Source organism: Gopherus flavomarginatus, chromosome 1 (assembly GCF_025201925.1).
Source record: "Gopherus flavomarginatus isolate rGopFla2 chromosome 1, rGopFla2.mat.asm, whole genome shotgun sequence".
Lineage (NCBI taxonomy): Eukaryota > Metazoa > Chordata > Testudines > Testudinidae > Gopherus > Gopherus flavomarginatus.
This window is the reverse complement of record NC_066617.1, coordinates 11,077,021-11,103,980: the sequence shown is the minus strand read 5'-3', so window position 1 is coordinate 11,103,980 and position 26,960 is coordinate 11,077,021. Positions and strand designations below refer to the sequence as shown.

The 26,960-nt window shown below is 49.8% G+C and overlaps 1 protein-coding gene across 1 annotated transcript in view; it reads right to left on the bottom strand.

The window, feature by feature from the left end:
- PODXL (podocalyxin like) overlaps window positions 1-24,095 on the bottom strand; it is an 82,905-nt gene extending 58,810 nt beyond the window's left edge. Inside the window, exon 1 of the mRNA XM_050936920.1 lies at window positions 23,699-24,095. Within this exon, the coding sequence (XP_050792877.1) occupies window positions 23,699-23,741 (43 nt within the window). The 5' untranslated portion in view covers window positions 23,742-24,095. The remainder of the gene's footprint in view (window positions 1-23,698) is intronic.
- Between the last annotated feature and the right edge of the window lie 2,865 nt (window positions 24,096-26,960).

The window sequence follows — 26,960 nt, the reverse complement described above, 5'->3', positions numbered from 1 at the left end:
GGCAGCAATTACCAGGTCCAAGCTGGTAACTAAGCTTGGAGGTTTTCATGCTAACACCCATATTTTGAACGCTAAGGTCCAGATCTGGAAAGAAATGTTATGACAGGCAGAATGCAATTATCCATATTACAATTGGAGCAAGACCAGCGTCCTTTTTCAAACAGTGCCTTGAGATCTTTAACGAGCACAAACGGTCAGGGGTTGGGTTTCAAGACTCGTCCGAAAGACAACACTTTCTGCAGCATACAGCCCTCTCGGCAGCACGCTGGGGCACTGGCTCTCTAGTGATGTCACCTCTTGAATCATTCACACCATTTCCTGAACAGGCTGGGGTTTCCTTGCAGGTTTCCCATCCACGTGGTGACCAGCCCCAACCCTGCTTACAAGATCAGACACAGTCACGACTGAATACATTAACCAAAGCTGAAGCGTAGGTCGTTGGACATGCACGTTTGCTTGTTGCAAAAACCCAGATCGGGTAACCATAATCTCGGTTTCTGATCTAATCAGTGGAATGAAAAGCCCCACCCCCTCCATTGCTGACACTGATGCGGAGCTGTGCCTTGTCTTAAACTGAGGTTTGTCTACACTAGAAATATAACGCGACCTATATTAGGTCAACTTACAGCCAGAGCATGTCTACTCTACCCTCCTTGGGTCAGCGGTGCATGTCCTCAGCAGGAGCACTTCCACCAACCTAAGAGTGTTAATTACAGCCCTGCCAAATTCATGGGGGAAGGCACACATCCAGCTGGATTTTAGGGCATTGTTTATTAGGTGGGCCACCTTGGTCTGGATAAGAACAAGGTGACCTCCATGTTGTGACAGTTTCTTGTGCCCCTATTCTGGGAAAAAGGCAGGAAACCGAAAAGAGCGGGAAACAGTTGTTGCTAAGTAACCGCCATCTTTGATAAGGGGCTGACACGACTTTGCGTAGGCAGAAGGCCAGGATCCTTTGCTGATGCAATCGCTAGAATACCTTTCGGCGCTGGCGAGGCTGAAGGACCCTGATCCAGTAATTACTGGGCGGGGGGAGAAGTACACAGTTGCGTTGGAGGAGAAGACTGCTTTGAGCAGTTGACTGCATAATGAAGATGTTTCCTTTGAAAGGTGCCTCCCACGGGAAGGAGCCTGAGATAGATACATGAGCAGGGATGTGTCACTTGTTGAGACAGGCTACTTAATGATCCCTGAGTGTTGCATTAAGCGGCAGCATTTTAGATATCAGGCTGCAAGGGAAAACGTTCTTCCACTGCGCTGGAGGTGGGAGGGCTGGGTGGGGAGAGATGGTCTCAGACGGGTCTTGAGGGCTTGCGGTTTGTTTTGCTCTGTTCCTTTAGAAACAATGTGAAACGGGCTTGTGTCCTTCGTTAAGGTATAGAGCCAAAGGGCTGGCTGTGCAGGGGCTGCCCGGGGTGTGCCAGGCTTGCCTTCAGGGAGCACTTGGCAGTAGGAGCTTGCCAGGCCAGGCCTACTGTCATGGGGGCCAGGATGGTAGGATTACACGAGGCTAGCCCTGCTGGTGAGCAGCATGCTCTTGAAATGAGAGGCAGACGAGGACAGGTCTCCCTGGAAGAGTCACATCAGCCCAGGCCTATCCTCAATGGACACAGGACAGAAGGGTCACACCATCCCTGGCCTGCTTCGGCAGAGCAGAGGCACCCACCGCTCCTCAGAGTGCACCGGCTGGTGGACTCAGACCTCCTCACACTGCATACGCTTGCTGCCAGCCATCCTTTCATTATGCAGTGTCTCCATTTCTTTGCATCGAAAAAGAACCATCGAGCCCCAGCCCTGCAGGTATTCTGCCATTTGCATTTGAGATACATTTCAAGACAGATCAAAAGACCCCAGGCTGGTTGCACTCGGAAACCGCAATGCAGGACAACAGTCAACTGCTGACCTGTTCCTTCTCTGTAATCAAGCATTTAATGTGCGCACCACTGCCCTCTACTGAATGGACACAGGACTACTCAACTGTGCATCCTAGGCCCTATATTAACAGCTGATGGAGATTCCCCTTTAGCTCAAGTGTTAAAGCCTGCGCTTTTTGGAGCTCAGCAATATCCGGGTTTTATTCCCCCTGCTATATGAAGTTCCTAAGTGGTCACAGTTTTGTTCACTACATTTTAAATCAGTATAGATGAAGGTCATTTCCTCTTTTAGCTACCTGCCAAGATCTGAGTTCAGGGTTCTCTGTTTGCCCTTTGGCAGCAGACAATGTGGCAGGCACTGTGGGCAGAACATCCCCCTTCAGGCCGCTCAGGCTTTTGTGATGTCATCTACCTGCTGGGGAAAATGCAGAAACCCGAACGCAGGTCCTAGCAGGAAAGAGGATTTTAAATGTATTGTAACCAATCCATGACCACGTAGGACTACACTGGCATCACGCAATGCTGCACAGCATGGGAAGTTGGGCTTTCATGGCAACTGTAGGACTGAGCTTGGATCCTCCTCCACCAGGAGCACTGGTAATCTAAGGCAGACTCAGGAAAAATTCCTTCTCTCTTCTTAAACATCATTCCACCCACATGCGAAACCAGCTACAGATCCAAGGCATTTGGACACTAAGTGCTGAAGTGACAAGCACTAAAAAACCCTAAAACTTTCCCTAGATTCATTGGGAGTAAATGGTCTACTTTCTTCAGATTCCAGGGCAGGAAAATGCTCCCTAGTCACCAAGAAAGGGCTCTGGGTCGATATTGTACCAAATCTGTGGTCAAGTCACACCTGTCACTGTTGCAATGTCCCAGCCACGTACCAAACTATCGGGAGTATGCTCAGTGGACAGGATACGACAAGATCACTTTATTATGGGAAGAGAAGGGAAAGGCCTTTATGGAAGGGTCCCAGAAGGTCAGATTCTGATGCCCTTTACTACTAGCTCACCAGCAAGAGGAAGGGCTTCACAGTCTGGCTAATAAAATTTAGTTAATGGGGAAACTAATAGGATTATATAGCCACTTCATTGGATTTTATAGAAATTACTTCAACCAACCTATAGGATTGAATAGAGAAGGAGATCTTTCTATAGGGCTTTTTGAACCATCCTATAGAATTCCATAGCAGGGATACAGTTTTCTACTATGTTCTAAAGAATTATTTTTAAAAAGTCTATTTTTTATTAGATTCTGCAGACTTTTTGAAAAAGGAAGGGTTATCATTAGTTCAAAGGGCGCAGGCATCTCTCCGACACCAGCTGCCTTTTCTTTTCTGGAACTGTGACTAGACACCAGTCCTGGGAAAAACTAGAAGTATTCTCCTGTCAGAATCGGTCGCGGAGGTGGGCAGAAGAGTATAAGTCAGGGGTTCTCAACCTGGGGGATGGGACTCCTCAAGGTGTCACATGGCTATTACATGGGGGGTCGTGAGCTGTCAGCCTCCAGCTCAAACCCCACTTTGCCTCCAGCATTTATAATGGTGTTAAATATAAAAAGAACATGCTTTTAATTTATAAGGGGGGGGGGTCGCACTTAGAAGCTTGTTATGTGAAAGGGATCACCAGTACAAAAGTTTGAGAACCACTGGTATAAGTAATACTTTTCTCTCTCTCTCTCACACACACACACACACACACTTTCTGACTCTGTTCGCTGGCAGTAACATTCATTACTCACGGCAGCATGGGCTCACGTTAATTCCTGTATGTGCAGGAAATTACGGAATGTGCAGAAGAGAGCGTTCGGAACAGTAATTCGGGTCACCAAACAGCGTGAGATTCCTTCTTTCAGCGCTCACACAAAACACGAGGACAGGTACTGTTCCTCCCATGTTTTTTGTTCCAGTCACTCCACACCCTGCATGTGCGGCCCAGCACAAATAACTGAAGCCTCTTTCATCAGACATTCCCCAACACACTTTACCAACGTTCACTGAGCCTCACAGCACCCCAGAGAAGTAGTTTCGTATTATTCTTACCCCAGTTTTACTGATGAGGAAACTAAGGGACAGAGGGATTAAGTGATTTGAGTCCTGACTCCATACTGTGCTACTCTAGCCACTAGATCGTGCTCCCAGGCACAAACAATTTAAGGGAATGCACTTACCAAATTGGGCTGTGGCTAGGATGCAGTGCCTGCTCCATGGGACCCCAAGTAAACAGGCCTCTGTTTTATATTGGAAAAATATAGCACCACCAGCAGGGTGGCCCCAGCTCATGCAGTATCATAGAATATCAGGGTTGGAAGGGACCTCAGGAGGACATCTAGCCCAACCCCCTGCTCAAAGCAGGACCAATCCCCAGACAGATTTTAGCCCCAGGTCCCTAAATGCCCCACTCAAGGATTGAACTCACAATCCTGGGTTCAGCAGGCTAATGCTCAAACCACTGAGAAACCACTGAGCTATCCCTGCTATGGCCTGGGGTCAGTAACGAGCAGAATGCACTGCTACTGAACTACCAGCACGGCCATGATCCCTCACACCACATCAGGGCACTCATTTACAGGTCTGTCGCATCTTACGCGCATTTAACATGCACGATTTCAGATTTACGCGGTCGGCGAAAAAAAAAAAAAGAGAAAAATAACCATTTTAATATTGTACCTGCAGTGCGGGCGATGCCGCCTGCCATTCAACTCAATGTAATTTCGACTATACGTGGTTTTCGCTTTACGCACTAACCACGGAACGGAACCCCCGTGTAAGATGAGACTCCCCTGTAATACAGCCCGAGAGGGAAGCATGCCATCTGCTGAATAATCAGCATCGCTTCCTGCAGCTGCTGTTTTTTTCAAGGGAGGTCTCCCACCTGAGTCCGATTCTCTGCTGCCTTACATCTTGTGCCGCCGTTTACATCCGTGCTGTCTGATCTGGTACCATTTTACAATGCAAGGCAGTGGTGACTCTGGCCACAGCTATCTAGATCAGCATTTGAGAAACTTTAGCAAGCTGTGCTGCCCTTCACGAAAACAAAACCAACGGCCCTACTGCACCACCTCTCTACCAGGCAAGCCAGGTAACATGGGGGAAACCTTTCACTGCCAGTTTTCCCTGCCCCCAGGTGGTTCTTTGAACACCCCTCCCTACACTCTGGGAAATACTGATCTATGTACTTATGTGCCTTTGATATCAGTGAGATGCGGCTGCTTCTTCACCAGAAAATCAGACATGTTCTTCACTCAAGTTAACTGACACAAGGTAAAACCCTAATGATGACAATATATATAAAGGCTCCTTTCTGTTAAGCAATTTAGAAACCAGTAATTTTCTTTTCATTAAGGTGTACATGGACCCTGTACAGCAGAAGCCACTTAAATCAGTCCCCTGATAAACGGCCTGCCTGCTAAATTGTGATAATAACTTGTGCATAGATTTAATATACCTCTAAACAATGGCAAAAGGGCAAATCTTTTAAATAACTTTAAGCCAAGTTCCGTCCGCCGTTCAACCCAACGAAATCTACTTGGATGGCAGCATTTGGCCCTTTATTATTATTATAGGCCTGACAGTCCCACTGCAAGATACAAGATGCCCCCACTGATCTCAATGGGAGTTACTAGTACGCAAATGTTTATACTAACGTAATTCTACCAACTTCACTAAGGCCTGGTCTACACTGGTGGGGGGAGGAGGAATCGACCTAAGATACGCAACTTCAGCTATGAGAATAGCATAGCTGATATCGACGTATCTTAGTTCGACTTACCTCGCATCCTCACGGCCCGGGGTCGATTGCTGCGGCTCCCCTGTCGACTTTGCTTCCACCTCTTGCCGAGCTGGAGTTCAGTAGTCGACAGGAAAGCGATCGGGGATCAATTTATCACGTCTACACTACATGCAATAAATCGATCCCCGATAGATCGATCGCTACCCACCAATCCGGCGAGTAGTGTAGATGTAGCCTAAGTCACTTCCAATTCACACCAGTGTAAATGAGAGGAGAATCAGGCACACTTCAAAATGTCTGATTCTCGCACCCCTGTTTACACTGGTGCAAGTTGGATGCAACATGCTACCAACCCACTTTTCCATCACTTTGCACAGGAGTAAATCAGCAGGAACAGTGGAGGCCCTGAAAAACCAGGGCCAACTATGACTTCTAAACCAGTCTATTGCCTCTTCTTTGAACAGCAATTCACGAAATAGCAGTGAACCTCTCCCAGATCAACAAGAGCTCCTTGAGCTTGTGAGAATTGGGACAATTAGATCATCACTCTGCCATTAACATTGTCAGAGCACAATACAATCTTGAAAGCCTAATCCCTCCAGCACCACCATGAAAAAGTGAGCAAGCATTACTACCTTAGTTTACAGCTTGGGAAACTGAGACACAAACAGCTTACTCTGACTGGTCCAGAGATGTTGAGTGATTTGACTAAGGCCATGCAGGGGGTCAGTGACAGAACTCAGGAGCTCTTTGCTTCTAGTCCATGGTTCAGACCACTAGACCTCATTGCTTCACTCGTCTGACTTGTTTCTGGGTCAGCCAAGATTTGTGCCAGGGAAGCCAAATGTGTTGCATTTACCTGTTTCATGCAAATGAATGAACACATATTAAAGGAATTAGCCAATGAGAGTGGGGGTCTAGAAGAAAACATTCTGATATATAGGGCTGGTAGTGGAGTTTAGTGATTAGAGCAGGGGATTGGAAGCTAGAAGTTTTGCATTCTACTCCTGCCTCTTACTCGCTATGGGATTTTAGGTAGGTCATGTCTCCTCTCTGTGCCTCTTTTTGTCCATCTGTAAAACGGGGACAATAATTCTTATTTACATGCAGGCATGATGCAAGGATCAATTCACTAATGTTTATAAAGTACCTTGCAATCTTCGCATGGAAAGTGTTACCATGTCACTTCCCAGAATGCAATCTGGGTTTTTCCTTGGTTTGCAACCATGGCAATGGTGCATGCAAATTAGACACACAACTGCACCGCACACAGATTTTACACACACTCACTACCTTTGTGAAGCTCCCTGTGGTCAATCGTTCTTTTTTCAGAAGAACTACAATGTGACTCACTTGCTTTTTGGTTATTTGATGGAGCAATTAATTTATAAGCTTTGCAATTGTCATGAGAGTGATAAATGCACTAAGTCCACAGAGGGTAAAAGCCAGCCATTGAGAAGTACTGGATGCAGTATTGCCAACCTCAAACATTCAAAAATCATGAGATTGCCTTAAAAATCATGAGATTTAAAAAAAAAAATACTGGGTTCTTTTTGTTTGCTTTCTGGTTTTTTTCAGATGTTAGGACCTTGCTTCACATTTTCAAGCTTTGCTCTGCAATCCTGAGGGCTGGAAACTCAATTTATATAAAAGTTGTGCTTCTCCTGCAGTACTATGATTCCAGCAGCTAGGACTTTAAGAAAAAACACTAAAAATTATGACACTTGCAATAAAATCACAAAAGCTGGCATGAAATGGATGAAATTCAATAAGGACAAATATAAAGTACTCCATTTGGGAAGGAACAATCAGTTGCACACATAAAAAATGGGAAATGACTGCCTACGAAGGAGTTCTGTGGAAATGGATCCGGGGGTCATAGTGGACCAAAAGCTTAGTATGAATTAACAGTGTATCACCGCTGCAAAAAAAGCAAACAGCATTCTGGGATGTATTAGCAGGAGTGTTGTAAGACACGAGAAGTAATTAGAATCACAGAATCAGCGCCTTTAAGGTCAGAAGGGACTACTATTGTCTAGTCTGACCTCCTGCACAACGCAGGTCACTGACTCACCCACCCGCTCCTGTAACAAACCCCTAACCTATGTCTGAGTTATTGAAGTCTTCAAATCGTGGTTTAAAGACTTCAAGGTGCAGAGAATCCTCTAGCAAGTGACCCATGCTGCAGAGGAAGGTGGAAAAACCCCAGGGTCTCTGTCAATCTGCCCTGGAGGAAAATTCCTTCCCAACCCCTAATATGGTAACCAGCTAAACCCTGAGCATGTGGGCAAGACTCACCAGCCAGACACCCAGGAAAGAATTCTCTGCAGTAATTCAGATCCCACCCCATTTAACATCCCATCACAGACTGTTGGGCATATTTACAGCTAATAGCCTAATTTTGGCAATTAATTGATCTTTGACTATCCCATAATACCATCTCCTCCATAAACTTATCAAGCTTACTCTTGAAGCCAGATATGTCTTTTGCCCCCACTACTCCCCTTGGAAGGCTGCTCCAGAACTTCACTCCTCTGATGGTTAGAAATCTTCATCTCATTTCAAGTCTAAACTTCTGGGTGGCCAGTTTATAGCCATTCGTTCTTGTGTCCACATTGGTACTGAGCTTAAATAATTCCTCTCCCTCCCTGATATTTATACCTCTGATATATTTATAGAGAGCAACTATATCCCCCCCAAGCCTTCTTTTGGTTAGGCTAAACAAGCCAAGCTCTTTGAGTCTCCTTTCATAAGACAGGTTTTCCATTCCTCGGCTCATCCTAGTAGCCCGTCTCTGTACCTGATCCAATTTGAATTCATCCTTATTAAAAATTCTTCCGCTCTACTCCATGCTGATTAGGCCTCAGGTGGAGTATTGGGTCCAGGTCTGGGCACCACATTTCAGGAAAGATGTGGACTAACTGGAAAAAGTCCAGAGAAGAGCAACAAAAATGATTAAAGATCTAGAAAAGATGACCTGTAAGGAAAGTTTGAAAAAAAATGAGTTTGTTTAGTCTGGAAAAGAGAAGACTGAGAAGGGACATGACAGTTTTCAAGTACATACAAGGCTTTACACGGAGGAGGAAGAAAAATTGTTCTTCTTAACCTCTGAGGACAGGACAAGAAGCAGTGGGCTTAAATTGCAGCAAAGGAGGTTTAGGTTAGACCTTAGGTAAAACTGTCAGGGTGCTTAAGCACTGGAATAAATTGCCTAGGGCGGCTGTGGAATCTCCAACACCTGTCAGGGATGGTCTGGATAAAACTTAGCCCTGCCATGAGTGCAGGGGACTGGACTAGATGACCTCTCGAGGTTCCTTCCAGTCCTATGATTCTATGACTGGGGACACATCTTCTCCCCAACATAAAGTGATGTACTTAAAACACAGGCACAATTCCACTGTCTCTTAAGCTGCAATAAACAAACTCCCAGGGAGTTGGTGGAATTACACCTCTGTGAGGGGAAATTCAAACCCACAGCATCTACCAAAAGTAGCAGAGGGTGGGAATTATACAGAGAGGCCATCTCCTCTTGGAGTTTAATTACACACAAATTGATAGGCCCTGAAAGCCAAATTGCAACTTAAGGGAACAAAGCGAGATCAGTTAGCATTACAGCGAGTTCTCTTCCAACAGATGCTTTATTATGGATGTGCAGATGTTCCGGCATGCTGACTGCCAGCTCTTGAAAATAAAGACACCCCTTCCGAGTCATTATCGTGCGCCTCTCCTGCTCCAGGCGTTTTGAGTACTGCGTTTTACAGTAAGTGGCACAGAGATAATTTTTATAATTCATTTGCCCTCTCTTTGCACCCTGAAGTGCTGTCACCAAGCTGTCACCAGCATCTGCGACACAGAACTGGAGCTCTGTTGGCTTGTAGCCGTACAGAGCAGCATCACGTCTGTTCTTTATGTGATTGTACAGCACTTCGCAGAATGGAGCCCGGATTGGGAGTGCGGGGTACTACTGCAATACAAATATACCTCTACGCCAATATAACGCTGTCCTTGGGAGCCAAAAAAAAACTTACCGCGTTATATCGAACTTGCTTTGATCCACTGGAGTGCGCAGCCCTGCCCCCCCGGAGCGCTGCTTTACTGCGTTATATCCGAATTCATGTTATATCGGGTTGCGTAACATTGGGGTAGAGGTGTATATAAGAATAAGGCACTATAAAGCAGCCCCATCTAGGCAGCCAGGGAATCTAGATAGAGGACCTGCCAGGCCATAACCTCCCTCTCCACTGAAGGCATCTGTGAGCCACAAGGTCCCCCCTGGATGCCCTGATCCTGGGTGTCCGTCTGGATCCCCACATAACAGCTTCAGTCCATTTATAACTGGCCAGGAGATTGACCCGCAGTGATTTACACCTTTGTCATCTCCACGCTGCTCTGTGCAAGATTCGATACTTAGGGCCAGGGCTGTCCCTAGCCATTTTGGTGCCCTACGCAGCCCTCCTCCCCCCCACAACCTGTGTATGGGTAGGGACGGCCATGAAAGCCACATGGCAGTTCCAGCAGGGTCAGCATGCAGCAGCCCACCTACTAAGCGACACTGGCCCTCCACAACTCATCGCCCCAGGGCTTTGTCCCCCACAGTGCATGCCCATTCAGGGCTGAGTCCAAATCAAGTTCCCAGGCCTCAGCTACAAAGCCGTAGCTGGATCAGATGCCCATTTATTTCAGGAACTGCCTCTCAGAACGGCAGCTCCATTCAGCCAGCACAGACCATATGATACGCTTCACAGGGGCTAGGGCAGGGGCGGGCAAACTTCTTCGCCTGAGGTCGCGTCCGGTTTTGTAAATTGTATGGAGGGCCAGTAAGGGGAGGGGGTCGTGGCCTGGCCCCCACCTCCTATCTGCCCCCCCCCGGAACTCCTGCCCTGTCCTACCCCCCTGTTCCCTGATGCCCCCCCCCCCCCCAGAACCCCTGCCCCATCCACACTCCCTGGCTCCCTGTCCCCTGACTGCTCCTGGAACCCCTGCCCAACTGCCCCCCGCTGCTCCATCCAACCCCCCCTTCTCCCTGTCCCCTGACCGCCCCCGGAACCACTGCCCGACTGCCCCCCCGCCCCATCCAACCCCCCCTTCTCCCTGTCCCCTGACCGCCCCCGGAACCCCTGCCCGACTGCCTCCCCTGCCCCATCCAACCCCCCCTTCTCCCTGTCCCCTGACCGCCCCCGGAACCCCTGCCCGACTGCCTCCACTGCCCCATCCAACCCCCCCTTCTCCCTGTCCCCTGACCGCCCCCGGAACCCCTGCCCGACTGCCTCCCCTGCCCCATCCAACTACCCCACCTGGGACCCATGCCCCCATTCAACCTCGTGTTCCCCCACCCCCGACTGCCCCAACCCCTAGCCACACTGCTGCCCTCTGACCACCACCCCAAACTCCCCTGCCCTCTGTCCAACTCCTCCTGCTCAATGCCCCCTTACCACGCTGCCTGGAGGACCGGTGGCTGGCTGGAGCCGGGCCACGCTGCTGTCACCACCACTATGCAGCACAGAGCACCGGCTCAGGCCAGGCTCTGCAGCTGCGCTACCCCAGGAGCTCACAGCCCCGCCGCTCAGAGCACTGCGCCGGCGGCAAAGCGAGCGAGCCGAGACTGTGGGGGAACAGCGGGGGAAGGGCTGAGGGCTAGCCTCCTGGGCCAGGAACTCGGGGGCCGGGCAGGATGGTCCCGCGGGGCGTAGTTTGCCCACCTCTGGGCTAAGGGCAGAGCTTTTATAGTCACAGAACCAGCGTCTGACAGAAACTAGGCTGGGCACAAGTCCTGGGCAGGTGTTCTGGGCTGGGGTCCCATCGCCACTTGGAAAATGAGCCTTCTAATAAGAATCTCTGAAGGGGAAGAGGTGAGAGAGCTACAGTTCTCTCCCTTTAAAAACTGTGAAGGAAGGATGCATCTTTTCAACATTATTCAGTAGAATTCACCCTGCAGGGGAGGAGTATTTTTAAAAGAGCCAGGACTGCTCCTCTGCGGAGGTCACTCTTTGTACTACACTTTGGGTGTGAGTGCATCTAAATATTGGGGTGAAAAGCACCCTAAGAGTGTTTGTAATAAATATTAACCAATAATTATTAATAGACTCCAAAGGTGCCCAGGATGCAGGTAGCGGGGTGCCCCATTTTTTACTTTATTACTGGTATTTTCCCTTCCGTGTTCCTTATTCCCAATTCGATTTGCATTTTGTACTGAGTGGAAGACAGGTCAGTGCTCTGCTGATGCTGTTAGGAGATGAAACGTACTTGTGGACTTTGTATTAGTCCATCAAAAAATAACTGCGTTTGAAAGGACATTAAGCACTCCAGACTCAGGCAACACCAGAGCCCCCTTGTGCATTACAGTATTGGGCCTCAATCCAATTCCGCTGGTCTGACATGGTGTAATCCCTTGGGGTCTGATTCTCCACTCACTCCCCTGTCAATCAGGAGTAACTCCACTAAGGCACATGTCCTCGGTGAGGGCTAGCTCCCTGCCAAATTTAAACTCTCTAGTCGTGGTCAAACGCCTAGAGTAGGGTTGCCAGGTGTCCGGTTTTTGACGGGAACACCCAGTCGAAAAGGGACCCTGGCAACTTCAGTCAACGCTGCTGACCGGGCTGTTAAAAGTCCGGTTGGCAGCGCAGGCAGGCTCCAGACCTGGTTCCATGCGACTCCCGGGAAGCTGCCGCCATCTCCCTCCGGCTCCTAGGAGGAGGGACAGCCACGGGGAGTCTGCACGCTGCCTTGGCCCCCAGCGCCAGCCAGATCCATGGCCAATGGAAGCTGAGGGGGCGGTGCCTGCAGGCACGGGCAGCGCACAGAGCCATGTGGTCGTGCCTCCACTTAGGAGCTGGAGAAAGATGTCGCTGCTTCCCAGGAGCCGCCTGAGGTAAGTGATACCCAGAGCCTGCAACCCAAACTCCTGCCCCAGCCCTGAGCCCTCTCCTGCACCCCAAACACCGGCCTCACCACAGACCCCGCACCTGCAGCCCTCACCCCGCAGCCCCACATCCCAAACCCTTGCCCCAGCCTTGAGCCCCCTCCTGTCCCCAAACTTGCTCCCAGAGCCCCCAGCCCCTCCAGCACTTCAATCCCTTGCCCCAGTCCTGAGCACCCTCCTGCATCCAAACTCCCTCCCGGAGCCCTGACCCCTCCAGCACCCCAACCCCCTGCCCTGAGTCCCCTCCCGGACCCAAACCCCTTCCCAGAGCCCACACCCCCTCCAGCACCCCAACCCCCTACCCTAGGCCTGAGTCCCCTCCCAGACTCAAACACCTTCCCAGAGCCCACACCCCCTCCAGCACCGTACCCCCTGCCCCAGCCCTGAGTCCCCTCCTGCACTCCAAAACTTGGCCCCACGCCAGAGCCCACACCCCCAGCCAGAGCCTTAACCCCCCTCCTGCACCCCAACCCCCTGCTCCAGCCTAGATCCCCCTCACTTCTGGCCCCACCCCAGAGCCCATACCCCTAGCCCAGAGCCCGTACCCCCTCCCACACCTCAATCCCCTGCCTCAACCCACTGAAAATGAGCGAGTGAGCGAGGGTGGGGAAGAATGATGTGGTCGGGGGCATGGCCTCCGAGGAGAGGTTGGGGGACAAGAGTGTTGGATTTTCTGCAAATAGAAAGTTGGCAACCCTAGCTTAGATACCAGCTGAGATCGGGACCCCATTGTTGTAGGCACTGAACAGACACACCACGAGAGACGGTCCCTGCTCCAAAGAGTTTACAATCTAAATAGACAAGACAGACACAGGATGGGAGGGAAACAGAGGCACACAGAGATAACATAATTCGCCCCAGGGAACACAGCAGGTCCATAGAAGGGCTAGGACTAGAATTTCTTGACTGCCAGGCCACTGCCTCTTAGCACTAGGGTTGAGCACAAGAAAATTTTTAAAATGATGGAAAAGTTCATTATTTCCCCTCCTGTAAAAAAAAAAAAGGGGGGGGGCGCTAATCCCATTTTTCCTCCAGCTTGTCAAAATAATTCACCTTCAGACAGAGATCAGGGCCAAAATCTTCCAGCTCATAAAATGAAATAGCAACTGAACATGTTGTAATGTTAATGCTCAGGCAACTTTAACTAGAGCTACAGCTTGTACTCCAGCTGGAATAGATAGCGAGAATTTCCCACCAGTCTATTACCATTTTTAGGTAGGGTTACATCTTCCTGGAGGGCAGAAGGAAACACTAAAGGTTTGAACATAGCACTAAAGCAGATAATCATGCAATTAGAACTACTAAAAGCTGACAAAGCCCCGGGCGCAGATGAATTGCCCCCCTGAATAGGGTGACCAGATGTCCCGATTTTATAGGGACAGGCTTGATTTTAGAGTATTTTTCTTATATAGGGTCCTATTACCCCCCCACCCCCGTCCTGATTTTTCACACTTCCTGTCTGGTCACCCTACCCCAGAATAATGAAGGAAGCAGCAAGAGAAATAGAAATACCTCACTCCAGTGGTGGGGGGGGGGCTGGGAGAAGGGACAAAATTATAATATTTAGTACAGGGAAAAGGAGAGGGATTTTAAATTAAGCTCATGATTGACACATGGTATGGACTGTGCCTGTGAAGTGCTGGCAAATCCCACTGACGTAAGTAGAAGTGGCAAGACTTCAGCAGCTCTCAGGTGCAGATTCAAGTCTGCTTGAGTATCTGAGGGATTGTCTACACTGCAGTTAAAAACTCATGGCTGACCTGTGCCAGCTGGCTTGGGCTAAGGGGCTGTTTAATTGCCGTGTAGATGTTCAGGCTGAGGCTGCAGCCCGTGCTCTGGGACCTTCCCACCTCGCAAGGTCCTAGGGCTCAAACATCAACTCCACAAGTATACAGCCCTTTAGCCCGAGCCTGCTGGCACCGGCCAGTCACAAGTTTTTAATTGTAGCATAAACATACCCTTACAGACAGGACATAATTACAGCATGTGGACTAGGTGGCTCAGGGGCTTGGCTGCAGCACTTCTAGGTGTCTGGTTCAGCTCCAGCCGAGGTTAGGCGTGAAGAACACCTGACAGCTCTTGGTGATCTACTATACAACACTAGTTTTGTAGAGAAGTGTCCACATCACAACCCCCAATAAGAATGAACTTTGGCCACTCCTGCTGAAAGTCTTAAACAGAGTTTTCATTCTCCACACACAAAGCACAACCACGAACTTAGATTTCACATGAAGAGAAAAAAAAAAAAAAGCAAGAAAGAACAGAAGTAACGTCTCCACCAGAGCGAGCAAGAGCACAGGGTTTCCTCCTCTGCAACAAGCTGCACCTGAACCAACCACAAAATGGCGGCTATCTCCAGCAAACTCCTAGGGAATTAAAGACCCCGTGCAGCCAATAAATAAAGCGACAAGAGTACACAATCTGTCAGTGCACGCACGGAGCCATGGAGAGTGACCAGACTGCCTATCCATATGGTCCCTCCAGGTCAACGATGAGGCACGTCGGCAGGGCAACAGAACGGAAACTTACCCTGAGGCTGCCCAATCTTTGGCTAAATAGAAAGCGCCAATCTCCAGGTCCTCATGCCCGCAACTCTCACGGGTACTTAATGCCCTTAAAATATAAGGGGAAAATCCTGGCAATGGCAAAACAATCAGATGGGGCAGTTATTCAAAGCAGGGGGAAGGCAGCAGGTCAAGGTTGGGGAGCAGCCAGAAGAGTCAGTCTGAGAGCCAGGATCTTGTATATAAATGACCACAAAGCATTAGTTTCAAGAGTGGACAAATCTGATGATGATATTGGGGAAAGGGGTTAGGGAAGAAACAACAACAAAAAGACAGAGCAAATCAGCTTCAGATGGAGTCCATCTATTTGGCTTCAGGCAACAATGCAGTGGAGAACTGCTAGATTTTAAGATAAGAATGACCAAACTGGGTCAGACCAGCAACCCATCTAATTGCGTTTTCTGTCTCTGGCAATGGCCAGCCCCAGATACCTAAGAACATGCTGAAATCCCTCTAATCGACAAGTAATGGAAATTGGAGAAGTTCTTCGAAAGCCCCCCCATGAACGTTAGGCTTGATGCATGATGCTGTATGACCCTCATCGTTATCCTAAGTCATGTAACTGTGGATGTGCTCCATAGGTCCGTCAATGGCTATTAGCCAGGATAGGCAGGGATGGTGTCCCTAGACCAGGGTGGGCAAACTTTTTGGCCTGAAGGCCACATTGGGGAATAGAAATTGTATGGCAGGCCATGAATACTCACAAAATTGGGGTTGGGGTGCACAAGGGGGTGAAGGCTCTGGTTGGGGGTGCGGGCTCTGGGGTGGGGCTGGGGATAAGGAGTTTGAGGTGTAGGAGGGTACTCTGGGCTGGAACTGATGGGTTCAGAGGGTGGGAGGGGGATCAGGGCTAGGGCAAGGGTGTGGGAAGGGGTTCGGGCTCTGGGGTGGGGCTGGGGATGAGAGGTTTCGGGTGAAGGAGGGTGCTCCACTGGGATCAAGAGGTTTGGAGAGCGGGAGGGGGAATCAGGGCTAGGGCAGGAGCATCGGGAGAGGCTCAGGGATGCAGGCTCCAAGCAGCGCTTACCTCAAGCGGCTCCTGGAAGCAGTGCCATGTCCCTTCTCCGGCTCCTGCATGGAGGCGCAGCCAGGAGGCTCTGCAAGCTGCCCCATCTGCAGGCACCACCCCATCGGCAGGCACCGTCCCTGCAGCTCCCATTAGAGTGCTGGAGGGGTCATTGGAGCATAGGAGCCAGAGCGGGGCCATGCCAAGGCTTCTGGGAGCCACATAGTGCAGCCCCCGATCCAGCACCCGGGCTGGAGCAGAGACAAGCCACGTTGTGCGGCCCTGACAGCACCCTGACTGGATACAGTATATACACCGTATATAATCAATTCCATTTAACCAATTCTAGCTCTCATCTCTATCTTTTTCCTTTGATGAATAAACCTTTAGATTTTACATTCTAAAGGATTGGCAACAGCATGATTTGTGGGTAAGATCTGATTTGTATATTGACCTGGGTCTGGAGCTTGGTCTTTTGGGATCAAGAGAACTGTTTTTCTTTTATTGGGGTGTTGGTTTTCATAACCATTCACGCCCAGAGCGAGTGGCACTGGTGGTGATACTGTGAAACTAGAGTATCTAAGGGAATTGCTTGTGTGACTTCTGGTTAGCCAGTGGGATGAGAGCAAAGTCTTCTCTGTTGGGCTGGTATAGTTTGCCTTAATAGTAAAGGAACTCCAGCCTTGGGCTGTGATTACCCTGCTTTAAGCAATTTGTCCTGAACTGGCACTCACAGTTGTGTCCCAGCAAAGCCAGCAATGTTACAACAGGATACTGGGTTATGTTATGTTTCAATATTCCCATCTAATCCTTTCTTTAATGGCTCAATGGACTCCATTGGCAGTGAGTTCCACAGGTTTCAAATTTATTGCCTTTCAATGTCATTGACTGTCTTCTTGTTATTATATTAGAATAAAGGGCTAATAGAGATGGTAAATTTGGCATCCCTATGACATTAAGTTATTGCAAAGAACATCACAAGAGAAACCAGAAAAATAACGTGGAGCAGCTGGTGACTCTGAAAATTATGCTAAGAGCCCATATGCAGAGACAAATATATCGCATTAGGACATACAGTAGTTATAACATACACCTCTACCTCTAGATAACACTGTCCTCGGGAGCCAAAAATCTTACCGCATTGTAGGTGAATCCGCATTATATCGAACTTGCTTTGATCCACTGGAGTGTGCAGCCCTGCCCCACCGAAGCACTGCTTTACCGTGTTATATCTGCATTTGTGTTATATTGGGTCACGTTATACCTAGGTAGAGGTGTAGCTTAGTTTTGCCAATCCATGCTATAACTATGTCACAAGATTCCATAACATGCCTATAACACAGCTGGGTCCTGCCCACTTGGTGTTATTTAGCCTGATGTCCCTTGGATGGTTACACACAAGATTCAACAGCACGTAGATATTAGCGAGGTGCACGCTGCACGCAGCTCGGCTCATCTTACTATATAAGAGAGATTGTGGATAGGGAGGGAAAAACCTAAGCGACTTAGGTACTCCAGGATCTTAGCAATTCAGTAAAGCTAAACAAACAAGGTCACCATTCTGCAGAAAACAGGAGATTGAGAGACAACCACTGGGAGGTGCACAGAGTTTACAAGAGGGAGAACAGAGACAATAGATACCCCAGAGCTATTTGCGTCCCCGGCTCGTGAACTCTTCCCAAAGGAAAGGGCAGGCGCTCCAGGAATTTGGAAACAATTTTTTTTTAAACAGGGAAAAGTGGCTAATTATGGAAGAAGCTACCCAGGGCAGCCACAGGAGCAATGGGTGTAACTAGGCCCTTCGAAAACAAAGACATCGGGGCAAGCATGTGAAAGGAAAAAGTTACCAGAGTTTCAAACAAGTGAGCAGAGCTAGATGCGGCCAGACAGTCTCATACACAGAGAGTGTGTAATTCAGCTGGGTCTGTTCCTTGCTTCCTTCAAATTTTTAACTGTCCCGAGATGTTTGGCTCTTGGCTGATCTGAACTTAGCCAGGAGCAGCATGAGCGACAGCCAGGCATTTGGGGGGACTTTACGGCCCCGCATGCCATTAGCTCCTAGCAGTATAGGGCCTACCATACCCAGCAGAGCTGTTCTGATCTCCCCAGGCCATCAGCCTCCCCCTCTGGTTACTGAGACAGAAGTTCACAGCAAGAAAGGGGGTGGTATACACACACTCAGCTTGTGAGACAAGGGTGGTCTGAGAAGGAACCAGCTAGAGGGTAAAACAGGTCCAAGTGTTGGGCGGGGTTGGGCGTGATAAGGCAGAATTCAGACCCTCCTGCTCCAGAAGCAAAACCCCCTTCTATTTGATATAGAAGGCAAATCTCTCTTAGGTGAAGGGGCGTATGACACGCAGTTGGGCCTTTCCAGGTCCATCCAGCAAAAGGCTGCACTGCACATGCTAACTAGTCAGGCCATTACAAGGATCCTCAGGTGAACGGGAACGGGAACCATCTGGCACCTTCCCCCCAGTGCCCTCCATGCTTGGAGCTGGCACTCTAGAACTCAGGGCAGCAGAGGTGAGTGCTGCCCCGTCAAAGGGTGCAACATCTCAGATGATGCTCACAGCATCCCCCCAAACTGCCTTGGTTTTCCCTGCTCTGTCAGAGCACAGTCCCACTCTGCATGCAGCTGCAGTTCCCGCTCCCGAGCTGGCACAGGAGCAAACTGACAGCTTGATGGCTCGGTGACAGAGTAAACAGAGGACCTCAGACACAGGGACAGCAGCTGGGCACAGACAGAGATTCTTGCATAGGATGGTAGGTGCCCTGGATGAGGAAGAGCCAAAGTCAGAGCTGCTGCAAGCAATGGAACTGCACTCAAATCAGTGGAGTGGCTCAGAAGTGCAGGCTCCATGCACTCCTCTCTGCTCACGTCAGAGTGGGCCAAACCCATCAGAATCCAGCCAGCAGGTCCACTGCAAGCAGCCTCCTTCTTCCCAATCCTGCAGACGCTCCTCTGACCCAAATCAGTGGGGCTCTCAGGCGTGCACACGGAGGGGAGGGGAAGCAGCCATTCTCTCCACTCATCTCCCCTCATACCCACAGAGATCTCTCCTCTGTAGATAATGCTGATGGGCTTCAGACCTATCTTCTGTGCTGTCCCCATCTGCCAATACACTCCCATCTCCTCCACGTACATACCGTGGATTGGCTCTCAAAGGAGCACCACTGCCATAGGAGAAGACGGTACCCCTGGGAAGTAGCTAACCAGCACCAAGTCTCCTTCGGCAGGTCTCAAGATCTGTAGGATTTCCCAGGTTGGGTGGGTCTCACCCCACCCACTCTTGGGGGGTGGGGGGAAGGGATCTCTCTCTTGACTGCAAGCTCCTATGGTTTTAATGTCACAAGTGATGGGGAAATTATTCCACGGCCTAAGATTGCTCACTGACCCTAATTAATCTCATTCACCTGCCACAAAGCCCCATGCACACAAGCCCCATAGGGTGTATATCACAAACACAGGGGCTAGAGCCCCGAAGCTTCACAGAGCTTCAAACAAGGTGCCAGGCTCATGTACGGTGTTTAGAAAACTGCTGCCGCATCACTTTAGCCACCAGCATGAATAATAAATAAATAATAATAATAATAATAATAATAATACTTCAAATAAACCATCTGGAATTAAAATAAACTATGATGTCGCACCGCTACAGGTCCTTTCATCCAAGGATGTCCAGGTGCTTTGCAAACAATTCATTAATTAAACCTCCAAACAGCCCGGGGGAGAGGGTGTACCATTACTGTATCCATTTCACTACTTGGGGAATCAGTGGCACAGCACAATTTCAGTAACTCGCCGAAGATTACTCTGGGGATAGAATGCCGGAGTCCCAACTCCAACTCCACCCGCTAATGCAAGTTACAACCACATCCTGTCTTGTCCACGTGACAATTTAATGTGTTAATTAACACACATCTGCCAATGTGTTAAAAAAAAAAAACCTTGTTCCTAGTGTAGCCCCACCCTGGCGACTCTCCTGATGCTGGGAGGGGATTGTAGTCAAAGCAAGAATCGAACGCAGACGGCCTGTTGCCCTATCTATAACGCAATATCATGAATAATGGAATGAAAAGTGAGATCACTCAAAGTTTCTGCAGTTCACACACAGACCCTTTGTTCGAACCAACCTTTGGCTTCTTTGGAACTGTTGTAGCTCTGGGACTGAAGAGGGGGAGTTTTAGAGACACGAGTTTAAACCCTGGATAGAGGGACTGTGATGGCTTTAGATAAGGCGAACAGCAGGCCTGTAGGGAAAATCCAATCCTGCCATTTGCATTAAGGATTATTTGAGACTTTGATTCTTTTTATCCACCCGTAAGATAAAGGGGTCAAATTTCTCCTCCCCAGTCAACACCAACCCTGTATCCTGTCATGGAATTTAAAAATCTAATAAGTGTCCCGTGAACATGCTGAAACAGGCATCTTTGGGCCTTTCTCAACAGATTGTCAGAATTTGAGGCAATTATGCTTAAGACTATCTTCATGTGTATGCTGTGCCAGCCGGATTCTGACCTACCCCAGTGTAAATGAGGAGTAGCTCCATTGAAGCCAGTGGATCACGTTGGTGGTGAGCTCAGAATCAGGCCCAGATTACACAGTAAATAGCCTTAGCAGAAAATAGCTGCGTTTTTAAAACTGCAACACCACAGTCCTGATGCTGAGCTGCCTGTGTGAAGCCAGGGTAGAACACCACCAAATCAGAACTCTCCACTCGTGTGCACAGGTGATAGCATTTCACAGCCCTTGTGAACAGCTATACCTGGCTACACAAGCAGTCAGGCAGAGGGCAATCAAGCCCCTTGTTGTTTCCAGTTATTTTTGTTCTTTAAAAAAATTGCATATTTTAATTAACACCCCCCAACCTCTCCCCCCCACACACATTTTTTTTTCTCTTTTAGGAAAATAAGGGACAGGGTTGGCCACCTTTCCTGACACGTGTGGGTCCTTGCTCCTTCAGTGGACGGAGATGCTGTTAGGCAGAACTGGATGAGTTCCAAGAGGAACCCAGCAGGATCACCTGACAGATAATATAATAGAGCCATCAGAACGCCTCCCCTCATCACCATCAACCCACAGCACAGCCCTCAACCCCTCTTCATACAACTCAAAGTGGATTTGACTCGAAACCCTGAAAAAAAATCTTCCGAGGCATTACTGGGCCAAGTTCTGTCTGGTGTAAAGTGCAAGTGTCTGCACTGACTTCAGTGTGGTTACTCTTGATTTACACCAGCATCACAGAGATCAGAGTTTGGCCTAATCTCCTCATGTTAAACAACAAGAGAAATCCTTTTTCAATGCCTCTATCTGCTTTCATAACAGTCTGATGTCCCTGCACTTATTGACGCAGGGCTTGTCTTCACTGCTAAAAAAGTGGTGTTTTCTTTACTATGAGGTAACTACAGTGCAGGAGCGATCGCAAGTAAACACAATGAAGAGAAGGCACTTTAGTTTAGTTTAGTTTACTTGCTGAGCTTAACCCCACACCTCTGCCTGGGGCAGACCTTCACTGTGCTTTTAACTCAGGATAGTTACTGCAAGGTTAAAAACTGCAGCTTTGAGCAGCGAAGTCAAGCCATCAGATGGGCAGAGAGGTCACTGCAAGACATCCTCTAGCGCAGGACTTCGCTAACTTTTGTCCATCCTTTCTCCCTCTTAATGTCAAAAAATATTCCACTCCTTCGCTGTCCTCACCCTTCCTCTCATTTACAACAAAGGGAAGAATTCCCTTTCTGACTATTTTTCTTTAAAAATGCTTCATGCTGAGAGTGCATTTTAAACACACCTTTCAGACGAGACATACAACCGAGGTCTTGGTGGCTTGGAGCCCATTAAAGATCCTACGGCAGTTTTCATAAGAGTATGGGTGTTAAACCCAAAATCCTGGATGAATCCAAGTCTGGATTATTACTTCCTCTCATCAAATTCCCTTGTACCGCGTCCTGATTCCAACCAGGTAAGTCAGGGTAAGCAAACAGAGGTGCTATAGCTAGGGCACTGCACGGGGAGTCAGGAGATCAATTCCTGGCTACGCCACCAATTTGCTGTAACCTCAGGAAAGATGCTTTTCCTGTTTCCCCTCCTACCTTCCATCAGTCTTGTCCATTTACATCGTAAGCTCTCCAGGGCAAGGACTGTCTCTCAGGGCTTGTCTACACTTACAGGGCTGCAGCCGGCACAGCTGTAGAGCTTCATGAATACGCTACCTACATAGGAGAGCATCTCCCATCGGCGTAAGTGCAGCAAAGAGTCCTGTGGCACCTTATAGACTAACAGACGTAGTGGAGCATGAGTTTTCATGGGTGAATACCCACTTCGCCGGATGCACAGAATCTGACGAAGTGGGTATTCACCCACGAAAGCTCATGTACCAATACATCTGTTAGTCGATAAAGTGCCACAGGACTCTTTGCTGCTTTTACAGATCCAGACTAACACGGCTACCCCTCTGATACTTGACACCATCGGTGTAGGTACTCCACCTCCCAGAGAGGCAGTAGCTGTGTTGATGGGAAAAGCCTTCCATACCCTTGAGCAATGTAGTTATACCGACGTAAGTTTGTAGTGTAGATGAGGGCTGTATTTATACAGCGCCTGACACAGTGGAACCCTGATGTTGTTTGGAGCCTACAGGCATTCTGTAATATAAGCAAAAAATAACAACTCCAACCAAATCAGTGGACCAGCATGAAATTGGAACTGGTGTAAGATCCAAATCAGAAGCAGTCTTGTTTATTTCCTGCTCTAAGCTGCTGGGTGGGCTGTTAAACAGCTAATCCATTCCACCAGGGAGACGCCTGCATTTCAGCATGGGGTCAATTGATTCCTGTAACAATTACTGAATAACGCATAAAGTGCTTTGTATTCCTCTGGGATGAAGAGCACTATATAAACGCAAGGTATTACTATGCAGACAGGGTAACCTGTGTTCATCCTTTTGTCTGGCTGGGCCATTTCCACTTCAAACTCTGCAAAACCAGGAGTGTCTGCTGGACGTGCAGCACAGCCAACAGATTCTCCGGGTTCAGGAGAGCCGCGGGGTGAGAGAGAAACATCTTTTCCTTGTTGCTCAATTTCCACTTGCTTTGGTCCCCTGGAAGAGGATCAAAGCTGCCCTCAGCCCGGGCTTTACTCTGCCCTGCCCCTCACCCAGCACTGACTGCCCTGAGCCAATGCTTCCCCACCGCTTGGGGCTGCTATGATCAATTGCAGCATAAGCTTCTAGCCCGTGTCTGCCCCAGGATGGTTCAGAGCCCGAGGATCTCCCAAGGGGATGTGAAACCCCTTTCAACACTAGGTAGCTGGTTCGGCTCCGGCGTGCGTCAGCAGTTACCCCTTGGTGGGGAATATGCAACGAGTTGTTGGGTATCAGTCTGGGGCCGGAGGCGGGGGGGGGGAATCCACCCATCCTGTTAGCCCCGTGGCTAGCACCCTAGGCAAAGGTGCCCAGGACTGCGCGGGACGGGCAGCAGGAAAAAACCCTCTCCCCTCCCAGAGCCGGTCTCCTGTCCCTCACCCGGCGGAGGGAGCGGGGACGGCTGCTGGTGGGGGCACCATCCACCAGCTACCCCCCGGGAAGGAGACTGGCAGCACTTACCCCTGCAGCAGAGCAAGACGAGCAGCAGGAGCCGGCAACGCATGGTGCCTCCCTGGACCGCCGCTGAGCCCTGGCGCGCAGGTTCCTCTCTCCCCCCAGCCCTGCGGGGACGGCCGGCGGGGAGGCTGGGCAGGGGGCTGGCTCCGCGCGATGCACCAGAGCTGGGGCTGCGCGGCAAGCGCCCGTGGAGCTGGGGCGCTGCTTTGCAGCCCCCCGCGGTCTCTGCGACCCCCTCCTTGCACGGGGCTTGGGGGCTTCGGGGAGCCCGGCTCTGGGCAACGCGCCTCCTCCTCCTCCTGCGCCTGGCGCTGCGCTCCGGATCGCCGCCTCTCCCTGCCCCGCAGCAGCAGCGCCCTTTGCTCCGCGGCTCCCCCAGCCGGGTTCCCTGCGCCCCCGGGCGCGCGCCGCAGCTGCCTTCGTGAAATGCTGCAGCTGCCGCCGCTGCCCTGCGTAGCCCTTGCTGGGTCCCAGCCCGGGCACCGCTCAATACTCCAGGGCGGCTGAGCCAGGGGAGGGTGATTGGTCCGCTCCGCCAAACCCTGCTTGCTGAATGGCTGGTCCCCACTGCGGCCCTGATTGGCCACAGCAACGGCCTGTCCCACGGATGGTCCAACCCTCCCACTTACTGATTTTAGGGCTGGTCTGTCCCCTGCCAGTCTCCCACCCCAGTTGTAGGCGCCCTACCAAAATCACAGCCCATTTAGGTCAATGTCAGGGTCACAGGGGTTTTAAAATGGTAAATTTCATGATTTCAGCTACTTAAATTTGAAATGTCACAATGTTGTAACCGTAGGGGTCCTGACCCAAAAAGGAGTTGGGTGGGGAGGGAGGTCACAAGGTTATAGGGGGAGGGGGTTTCAGTACTGCTACCCTGACTTCTGCACTGCTGCTGTCCTCATAGCTGGGCAGCTGGAGAGTGGTGGCTGCTGGCCAGGAGCCTAGCTCAGACCACAGAGCCTCCACAAGCACCACTGCAGGAGTAAGGATGGCCTGGTATGGTATTGCCCAGGGCAGGCTCCAGTGTTTTTGCCGCCCTAAGCAGGGGGAAAAAAAAAAGCCATGATCAGGGGCAGCTCTACCGCCGCCGCTTCATTCTTTGGCAGCAATTCCGTGGCAGGTCCTATCCTCCGAGAGGGACTGAGGGACCCACCGCCAAATTGCCGCCGAAAAGCCGGAAGTGCCGCCCCTCTTCCATTGGCTGCCTCAGGCACCTGCTTGCTGCGCTGGTGCCTGGAGCTGGCCCTGGTATCACCATCCTTACTTCTGTGCTTGACTGCAAAGCTGAGACCTCAGTCAGCGACCGCTGCTTTCCAGCCACCCAGCTCTGAAGGCAGCAGCGCAGAAGTAAAGGGTGGCAGGGTATGGTATTGCCACCCTTCTGCACTGCTGCTGGTGGGGCACTGCCTTCAGAGCTGGGCACCTGGCCAACAGCCGCCACTCTCCAGCCGCCCAGATCTGAAGGCAGCACAGAAGTAAACGTTATGAACCAAAGTTTTACATACATCGCCACTGATTGAAACAAGACTGAATGATACCAACGCTCACAAGTACTTAGCCTGCCAATTTCTGGGGGCAGGGACTTTTAGTTCTGTGTCTGTACAACCCGTAGCGCAATGAAGGTTCAGATCTGTGACAGGATCCTAGGTGCTACCACAATACAAATAACAAATAATAATATGCATTACCTGAGATCCAGACACAGCCTTCGTTCCACACTGTGAAAAATTCCTCTTAATTTGAATGAGTAACAGATTTGAGCAAATGTAAATGGCACAATACTTCTAAGGCCATCCCAAATGACATGGCTCTGTGATGGCGAGACAGTTCGTAAGCACCCAAATCTTTATTTCAGTGCAAAGTACTGCCCCATTTAGGGTGGTCAGATGTCCCGATAATATCAGCATTGTCCCAATATTAGGGGCTTTGGCTTATATACGCAACTATATGGCCTCTTGAAAAAAAAGTATCCCAATTTTTCACACTTGCTATCTGGGCCCCCTACAGGGGCAGCTCTAGACATTTTGCCACCCCAAGCATGGAGGGCCCGCTGGTCCCGCGGCTTCGCCTGTGGGAGGTCCACCGAAGAGGCGGGACCAGTGGACCTTCCGCAGGCAAGCCACTGAAGGCACCCTGCCTGCTGCCCTAGCAGTGACCAGCAGAGCGCCACCCGCGGCTTGCCACCCCTGGCACGTGCTTGGAGCTCTGGTGCCTGGAGCCGCCCCTGGCCCCCTACCCCCATCAAACTCCCTGCCCTCAAATTGCATTTGCAAATGTTGTTTGCATAAACAACTGGGATTTGAACATTTTTAAAAAACCACATTTTTATTGGTTCAAGAACACAAAAACAAGCAATAGGCGAAAAATGTAACAATAAGGCTACATTTGCTACATTTATTTGTTGCTGCTGGAAGGTCCTTTAGCTAACATTTAGTGAAGTAGTATTTTGCTGCTACCAGGGGACTAGAAATAAGCTCAGAGGTTTCCACTGAACTGCCCCCTCTCTCTGGGAAGTGCAGACATATCACTAATGTGTCCAATGATAATCTGGATTCAGTGATATCAAAAATTAAATTAAGTACAGATGTCCAAAAATGAACCAGCCTTGGATACTGCAATCTGATGTTGTTACAGGGTTGTTACCATGGGCATTGAGTAGCATAGGCTGAGGAAGGCTGTGCCTCCCCAAACAGCCTGGTGTGGCACGCTGGGGCTGGGAGCACTCTGGCCATGCTGCCTGTCTGCTATGTTGGGGTTGGGGGTGCTCCAGCTATGCTTCCCACCCAGTACCCAGTACTCCAGGACTGGGGACACGCAGCGGTGTGTGCTCTGGGCTTCAGTGGTGGTAGAAGAGGAGGGGCAGGGCTTTGGGCAGAGGGGGAGGGGCAGGGGATTAGCCTACCCCAATGGCTCGTTCACCTGCCACCCATGGTTGTTACAAGATTACAAAGGTTGCTACAAGGAGGAGAGAGCAAATTGTTCTTCTTAACCTCTGAGGCTAGGACAAGAAGCAATGGGCTTAAATTGCAGCAAAGGCGGTTTAGGTTGGACATTAGGAAAAACTTCCTAACTGTCAGGGGTGTTAAGCACTGGAATAAAGTACCTAGGGAGGTTGTGGAATCTCCATCATTGGAGATTTTTAGGAGCAGGTTAGACAAACGCCTGTCAGGGATGATCTAATAATACTTAATCCTGCCATGAGTGCAGGGGACTGGACTAGATGACCTCTTGAGGTCCCTTCCAGCCCTACGATTCTATGATTTTA